We start from the raw sequence: 9,185 nt of genomic DNA, 5'->3' as shown, positions 1-9,185 counted from the left end.
AGGCACTGTGAACTAACATGAACAAACAATGAACAGCTTTATTTCTATTAACTAATATTAACAAAGATTAATAAATACTGTAACAAATGTATTGCTCATTCTTAGTTCATGTTAGTTAATACATTAACTAATTTAATAAATGAACCTTATTGCATATTTCATATTTATAGCAAATAAAATCAGTAATTGTTAAAATTAGTGTGCTTACCGTGTCAGTGTGAACTGTGTGCTTGCTTCTGACTGGTGAGAAGTTCAATGTCTGGTTGCAGTCTAGTGGTAGCCAGTCTCAAGGTCTGATGCAAGTGTTTATTTGTGAGTCTGTTCCTTGTTGTATTCTTGGTGTGCTTCATGCGGGAAAAAGTTTGCTCACAGATGTAGGTGCTGCCAAAAACTGTGGACATCTTCATTGCATGCTGTCTGATGTTTGGGTAGGTTTCCTCTGGGAGCGCAGCATAGAACTCAATGAGACTGTCAGGCTTGAAAGCGTCTTTAAGGATATCACAATTCTGCAACTCGGCTAGTTCAAACTGAAGAGAGGGAGGGGCATCATTTATGTCGGCTGCAAAGGGGTTCTGGAACAAGCGTATTCCTTTACCGTTGACATGAAGCTCACGGAACCGCGGACTGAACTCTCCCTGCAGCATTTCCAGTGCATCCTTGCACTTTTCCACTGGGAAACGGGACAGCTGGTAGCTTTGGGTGGCAGGGAGATGCGTGAAATCCAGCTTTTGGACCTGTCGCACAAGCAGCACTGGTTTGACCTCGAACGGTTTGATGATGGAATATATGTCACTGATTAGCTTCCCTTTAACTTGGAGCTGTATGTTAAGGTGGTTCAACATTTCAGTCACATCAGTTAAAAACGCAAGGTCCCATTTCCATTCTGGCTCGGTCAGCTCTCGTACCGTTTCATCTTTAGACTGCAGGAAAGTGTTGATTTCGGGCAGCAGGTCATAGAAACTGTGCAACACTCTGCCTCGGCTTAACCACCGTACTTCAGTGTAGTACAGCACATCCTCGTAGGCAGACTCAAGCTCGGAGAGAAAAGCCTGGAACTGTCTGTGTTTCAGGCAATATTTTCGGATGTAGTTGACACAGTGCACAACCACCTTCATGACAGACGCCCACTTCAATACTTTGCAGCATAGTGCATGCTGGTGTATCAGACAGTGGACTTTTAGAGTGGGGGCAAGCTCTCGTTCCGCGAATTTGCTGTTCAAGAGCCCTACTAGCCCCCTCGTTGTGGCAAACATACTAGGTGCGCCATCCGTAGTGATGCTGGCCAATTTAGACCAGTGTAGATTTAAGTTTTCCATTGTTTTGCACACTTGAATAAAAATATCCTCTCCTGTCGTAGTACCTTTGATACTTTTTAGAGCTGCCAGCTCCTCAGACAGGTGGAAGCTTGCGCTAACTCCACAAATAAAAATGAGCAGTTGTGCTGTGTCCTGCACGTCATTGCTCTCATCCATGGCCAAAGCAAAAAACTTCTGACGCTCTCTTATTCAGCTGGTCATACACGTTGTCCCCCAATTCTTCGATTCGCCTGGTCATAGTAGTTGTGGAGAGACTCACCGCGTTGAGCGCATCCTTCTTGTCGGGACACACCTCCTCGGCCACAGCAAGCATGCATTCTTTAACATAGTCCCCATCAGTAAATGGCTTTCCATGGGTAGCTATTAGGTGAGCTACCTTATAGCTAGCTTGGACAGCAGCCTGGTTGACCTGAGTTTGGCGAACGAATACATTCTGTTGTGGAGCCAGTCCACCTTTCATCTTCTGAATCCTGTCTTCTCTTGCTTGCCCTCGCAAGCTTGTATATTCCTTGTGGCGCGTTTCGTGGTGACGACGCAGATTATACTCTTTGTAGACCGGCACACTTTCTTTACAGATAATACAAATTGCACGGCCCTTACATTCAACAAAAAAAGAATTGTTGGTCCACTGTTCTTTGAAAATTCGGCACTCTCTATCCACTTTTAATGTCTTTAACATTGACAGGGGAAAACAACATGCGCAAAAGGTGTCAGCCCAAGTAAGGGGACAAATCCGGGTGGGATTACCACCGGCGGGGAGGTCACAGATTCACCAATCGGGAAATCATGAGTGAGGAATTCAACACACGGGACGACCCAGAGGGTCTTAAATTTTAAAAAAGGGGTTCCTGTCTTAGTGTCTAACTTTATTCATTCAGTTGTTGTTGAAAATGCTTAGTTACCTGTTGTAAGAGTTGTTTTTAATAAATTATGTTTCTTGATTGTCACCATGATTGATGTTTGTTTTTCTGGTGTTGAGGTCTAAGTCTATGTCTGCATTATACTGTGCTCTTACTTCTACAAATATATTCACCACAAGCTGTTTGAGCAACTACTGAGCCAATGTTTGCTCTGTCTTCTTTGAAATTATATCATTTTAACTACATTATAAACACGTTATAATATAAGAACACTTAATGTGTTGGGTTTTGGTGGATTTAAATCCGTAGTCGAAAATATTCACATATTGATTTGTTTTCCAGTTATTTCAAGTTAGTTCGATTGTAAAAAAGATTGTTGAGATAAACTAATTGATCAAAAGTTGAGTAAGCAAGAAAAGGCTGGGGCAAATTGGTCCAGAGATTTTTTGTCTATGTGGATATTACTCTATGAAATGTTTTCTTGCTTTGATGAACCTGCTATTTCTCATTACCCAGACAGCAAGCAACCGTTGAATCAATGTAAAAAAATTGTTGATTTGTAAATGTTAAGTGCATTGAATCAATATCCATTTTGCACCTGCAATTACTGTTGAAAAAATGTTTAAATTTCAACAAATCACCCTTTTGTGATCAATTTTAGTGCAAGATTTAAACTTGTGCTTTAATGTTGTTCCCTTTCTGTCGGACACGATGTCTGCCTTAGGTGCTTGGGGGTCCAACACGCTGAGGTAGCATTTGTGGATACGTCCTGCACGCACTGCGGGCGGATGCCTATCCAGACGTTGTGGTCACGGGTGGCTGTGTTCTTTCGAGAGCCGACCACCACTTCGTCTGCTTCCCGTCTTGTGACCATCAGTGAGGGCGAGCAGCTTGGGTGACATGGGGATTACCGTGAGGGCTAATCCGTCAGCCACTGGCTCACGGACCATTAATGCCCCGTCTTGCTCGTCTGGCTGCTCCCCAAAAGATGGCACCACGCCGTCTTGCTCCACCGCCACGTGCTCGGACACGAGACGTGATGACGATGAGATGTCCCTTGCAGCATCGGAGGGTGACCTGTTGGTTTCCGACCCCGATGATTCCTTGGAGCTCCCTCCCCCGGGAGGTCGAGCTCAGGATGAAGCGGACCTCGCAATGTCGGCCATGCTCTCTCGGGCTGCCGTGGGCATTGGGCTGCAGTGCACAGCACCGCTTACTCCAAGCGCTCACGGCTGGATAATTGGTTCATCAGGGCCGGACGCGACTCCAAGCCGCGCCCGGCCCTAGTGCCCTTTTTTTCCTACAGAGACGAGTTCCCTTGAGAGTGTGGCACACAGGCAGCAAGCGTATCGTCATCACGCCTCTCTGCCATTGCATTCTAACCCCCTGGTCTTCAATGACCTTTTTACAGGCCTTTTTACGTGGTGTCAACAGATGCCTCCTCGCAGGGGGGTGCGGTGTGCAACGGGCATGCAGTGTCGGGTCTGTGGACGGGCCCCCTGCTTGCGCTGGGCCAGCATGTGCTGGTGAGGTCGGACAGCAGGTCCCTTTGGTTTTCTTACTGGCCCAACCGGACTCGGCTTTCCGAGCTTATACTCTTGACGACAACTCCCGCCTGGCCAATTCCCCTGACGAAGGACCTTCTCTCGCAGAGGAAGGGCACTTTTTGGCATCCGAGACCAGACCTCTGGGACCTACATGTCTGGCTCCTGGATGGGACGAGGAGACCCTGAGTGGTATGCTCCCTGTGTTCCTGGCAGGCCTTCATAGGCCCCCCTTCGAGCCCCTAGGAGAGGCCGCTCTTTCTCACCTCTCGATGAAGTCGGTCCTCCTGCTGGTGCTTGCTTCCATCAAGAGGTTAGGGGACCTGCAAGCATTTTCCGTATCCCAGGATTGCCTTATTTTGGGCCCGGTGACTCTCACTTGATCCTGAGACCCAGGCCTGGCTACGTGCCCAAAGTTCCCACCACTCCCTTTCGGCACCATGTTGGTCTCTCCACTATATTCCTCCCTGCGGCGGGAAGTGGTCTCCGTAGCGCATATCCCCCTTCAGGGAACAGCGCTTCCCCAGTGGCCCTACGGTACTGGATGGCTTCTCGCCATTAGAGATACAAGGCCTCCGTCTGTGGTGGCCGAGGGCAGGTGCCTCTCATCTTTGCCAAAGCTCTGGGACACCCTGCCAAACCCACTCGCGTCTGACACGCCTAGGCCAGTCACCGTCGCTTCGCTAGAGATTGTGACGCGGCATAGTGCTGTGGCGTTTTCCATAGGAGCCCCATCTGTCGGTTTAACAACGTCGAGAGACCGACAGAAAGGGAACGTCCCGGTTACGGATGTAATCTCTGTTCCCTGATGGATGGAACGAGACGTTGTGTCCCTCATGCCACAACACTTGCCGCCCTCTGCAGCAGTCAAGAGATGTTCTCAGGCTCCTCAGCACAAAAGGTGAATGAATGCAGCAAGCCGTCTCCCCTTTATACCCGCTTATCCGGGGGCGGAGTTCGGCATGCAATTTCATTGGCCTTTTCAAAATAGTCAGAAGATGATAGGTTCTCAAGTGAACCCCCATCTGTCGGTTCGACACAACGTCTCCTTCCCTTCATCAGGGAACAGAGGTTACATACATAACCGGGTCGTTTTCTTCAGCTGTCCATGTAGTAAAAAGAGCTAAAATCCAGCTGGACAATTATAGGTGTTTCATCACAATGACGTTCTCTAAATTACTTTTGAGTGTGATATGTTATTAATATGACATAGTTTGAAGAGATTAAAGTAGTGTTATGGACAACTAACACATAATACATCATTTCCACCGAACTGTTACATTTGTGAATCCGTTTGACATTAAGAATTGGTGTATGAATCTCAACCATGGTGACAATCAACAAAAGTAAGCTTCGTGCATTGCAGTTGATCTGTTTAGCTGAATTAGTCTGATGATTGTCACTGTGGTTGAGATTCATACACAGATTCTTCATGTCAAACAGATGTAATAATAGCGTGACAACAATCTATTATGTTATTTTTGCTGTACGCCTTTAAGTGGCGCCTCTTCTCGTCCTGGTGTTCTTCTCGCGGAAAAGACCCACGGAAATGCTCGATCAGGTACGTGCTGTCCTTACTACAGGAGAGGCTGGAGAGGAAACTCTCCCCGTCCACACTGAAATTGTATGTAGCCGCAATCGCCGCTCATCACGAACCAGTTGCTGGCAAGCCCCTGGGGCAGCATGACCTGGTCATCGGTTTCCTGAGGGGCGCGAGAAGGCTGAATCCGGCCCGTCTGCGCTCCGTTCTCACTTGGGGCCTCAATGTGTTCCTGGCAGGCCTTCAGAGGCCCCCCTTCGAGCCCCTAGGAGAGGCCGCTCTTTCTCACCTCTCGATGAAGTCGGTCCTCCTGCTGGTGCTTGCTTCCATCAAGAGGTTAGGGGACCTGCAAGCATTTTCCGTATCCCAGGATTGCCTTATTTTGGGCCCGGTGACTCTCACTTGATCCTGAGACCCAGGCCTGGCTACGTGCCCAAAGTTCCCACCACTCCCTTTCGGCACCATGTTGGTCTCTCCACTATATTCCTCTCTGCGGCGGGAAGTGGTCTCCGTAGCGCATATCCCCCTTCAGGGAACAGCGCTTCCCCAGTGGCCCTACGGTACTGGATGGCTTCTCGCCATTAGAGATACAAGGCCTCCGTCTGTGGTGGCCGAGGGCAGGTGACTCTCATCTTTGCCAAAGCTCTGGGACACCCTGCCAAACCCACTCGCGTCTGACACGCCTAGGCCAGTCACCGTCACTTCGCTAGAGATTGTGACGCGGCATAGTGCTGTGGCGTTTTCCATAGGAGCCCCATCTGTCGGTTTAACAACGTCGAGAGACCGACAGAAAGGGAACGTCCCGGTTACGGATGTAATCTCTGTTCCCTGATGGATGGAACGAGACGTTGTGTCCCTCATGCCACAACACTTGCCGCCCTCTGCAGCAGTCAAGAGATGTTCTCAGGCTCCTCAGCACAAAAGGTGAATGAATGCAGCAAGCCGTCTCCCCTTTATACCCGCTTATCCGGGGGCGGAGTTCGGCATGCAATTTCATTGGCCTTTTCAAAATAGTCAGAAGATGATAGGTTCTCAAGTGAACCCCATTTCTGTCGGTTCGACACAACGTCTCCTTCCCTCCATCAGGGAACAGAGGTTACATACATAACCGGGTCTTTTTCTTCAGCTGTCCATGTAGTAAAAAGAGCTAAAATCCAGCTGGACAATTATAGGTGTTTCATCACAATGACGTTCTCTAAATTACTTTTGAGTGTGATATGTTATTAATATGACATAGTTTGAAGAGATTAAAGTAGTGTTATGGACAACTAACACATAATACATCATTTCCACCGAACTGTTACATTTGTGAATCCGTTTGACATTAAGAATTGGTGTATGAATCTCAACCATGGTGACAATCAACAAAAGTAAGCTTCGTGCATTGCAGTTGATCTGTTTAGCTGAATTAGTCTGATGATTGTCACTGTGGTTGAGATTCATACACAGATTCTTCATGTCAAACAGATGTAACAATAGCGTGACAATAATCTATTATGTTATTTTTCATTTTTTAATCTCTTCAAATTGTGTCATAATCCACATTTAACACACAAAATTTCAAAACAAAAAATCTACAGTAATTGTGGGTGAAAAGGTAATATTGATTCAATGCAATTAGCATTGACAAATCAACAATTTTTATCATTGATTCAATGGTTATTTGCTGTCTGGGTAGTGTGCTGGAACGGGTCATTGAACCTTAAAAGGAGAAACAGACTATGGGAAACTGTTAAAGTTTGTGGTTAAGATCCTTGGCTAGCGTTGGTTATCTTCTTACAGACTATGCTTATACACTGTTTATGGACGAGTATATTGCATTGGATATGTTTTACATTAGTACTTTTAACCTAAAAAGAGAAGCAATGTGAAATACATTTATTCAAACTGGGAATAAACAAAAAGTAAGCAAAAATTATTTAGAGTAACTACTTAGAGCAAATATTTTGATTTGATATGATTTTTAAACTCCTAATTTGGTTTATGGAGTATACAAATACAAGTTTACGCACATAAACGGTGTAAAAACACTTTCATTTTCTAGTTATAGCCAGTTTTTATGTTTAATTCACATGAAAATGAATCTTTAACAAATTCATTTATTTGGTAATATGTAGTATATATATGGCATATTGAGAAAACTTTATAGACATTGCCAAACAGCTAAATTGTTCAATGAAATGGTCTGTGTGCTTCTTTTCCTCTTTTTTCTCCACCTTGATCTAGAGCCATATCATCCAGATAAGAACACCTGCAGCAGTGTGAAACAGTCAGATGTAATATTTTTAGACCACACAGTTATGCACTATTTGTCTACAATAAGAGGTGAGGACTCCACCACAGCAAGTACAACTGCATTAGGAACATTGCATCGTGTCATAGTATAGTTTTAGTAACTTACCGATTCAGGCCTTGAATCGCAAAACAACCAAACAAAAGGGCTATATTTTACAAAGGCTGCAATTAGGGAGGGCCATAGGCGTCCGGTCCGTTGGTAATACCTTGAATTTCAAAATCAAGTGCATGCGGCAGATCCTTTTCCTATCTAGCGCCTAATCTTTGGAACAGTCTTCCCTGCACTATCCGGGAGGCAAACATACTCTGTAAAGTTTTTTTTTAATCTTGCATACACTACACTATCATAATATTAATATTCCAAAGGTTTAGGCTGCACTAGTTAGATCAACCGGAAGCAGGAACTCTTCCAATAACAACTGATATATGTGTTGCATCAAAGAGTGCAGAACAGTACTTTACTTTACTCACAAAGATGAAGCTATGCCGGGGTTGGATTTTTCAGCTGGACAATAAGCACTGTTCAAAATCCACCAAGAAATTCATGCAGAAGCACAAGTACAATGTTCTGGAATGGCCATCCCAGTCCCCCGAAAATGTATGGATTGATTTGAAGCAGGCTGTCTATGCACCGAAGCCAAGAAACCTGACTAAACTGAAGGCATGTTGTATGGTGGAATGGGCCAAAATAACACCTGCCAGACTTCAGGGACTTGTCTGTGGCGATAGTAGTCGTCTACAGGCAGCAAAAGGAGGCTCTACTAAATATTAATATCATTTTTAATATCACCCTTCGGGGTGCCCAAACGTAAGCACATTTTCAATAAAAATCCCACACATACATAAAAAGACATAAAAAGAAAATATAAATAAAAATAATGGTAATGTTTTTATTGTGTTACCATTCAGTATTATAACTGACAATTTAGGAAAATCCCAAATTCAGTATCTCAGAAAATTAGAATATTGTGAAAAGGTTAAATATTAAACACACATGGTGCCACGTTCTAAATAGCTAATTAACTAGAGAGGTGAAGGGAAGGCAAATATGTGGTAGAAAAAAGTGTACAAGCAATAGGGATTACCGCACCCCGCATTCCTTGTGTCAAGCCACTCTTGAACAACAGACGGCGTCAGAAAAGTCACGCCTGGATACGCAGCCGTATACCAGGAAGTTTTTAGAGCACTTCATGCTTCCTGCTGCTGACCAACTTTATGGAGATGCAGATTTCATTTTCCAACAGGACTTGGCACATCCACAAAGTGCCAAAGCAACCAGTACCTGGTTTAAGGACCATGGTATCCATTTTCTTAATTGGCCAGCAAACTTGCCTGACCTTAACCCCATAGAAAATCTATGCAGTAATGTAAAGAGGAATATGCGATATGCCAGACCCAACAATGCAGAAGAGCTGAAGGCCACTATCAGAGCCACCTGGGCTCTCAAAACACCTGAGCTGTGCCACAGACTGATCCACTCCATTCCACGCCACATTGTTGCAGTAATTCAGGCAAAGGGAGCCCCAGCTAAGTATTGAGTGCTGTACATGCTCATACTTTTAATGTCCATACTTTTCAGTTGGCCAAGATTTCGAAAAATCCTTTCAAATTTTCTGAGATAATGAATTTG

The 9,185-nt window shown here is 45.0% G+C and overlaps 1 protein-coding gene across 1 annotated transcript; it reads right to left on the bottom strand.

Moving 5' to 3' along the window:
- Nucleotides 1-212: 212 nt before the first annotated feature.
- On the bottom strand, nt 213-1,472 carry LOC306901641 (general transcription factor II-I repeat domain-containing protein 2-like; the record flags this gene model as incomplete). Its single annotated transcript, XM_079469560.1, has 1 exon — nt 213-1,472. The coding sequence occupies one exon, from the start codon at nt 1,470-1,472 to the stop codon at nt 213-215; it is 1,260 nt and encodes a 419-aa protein (XP_079325686.1).
- Nucleotides 1,473-9,185: the final 7,713 nt, after the last annotated feature.

Source organism: Barbatula barbatula, assembly GCF_947034865.1.
Source record: "Barbatula barbatula genome assembly, chromosome: 1".
NCBI lineage: Eukaryota > Metazoa > Chordata > Actinopteri > Cypriniformes > Nemacheilidae > Barbatula > Barbatula barbatula.
This window is presented reverse-complemented; position numbering and strand designations above follow the sequence as displayed.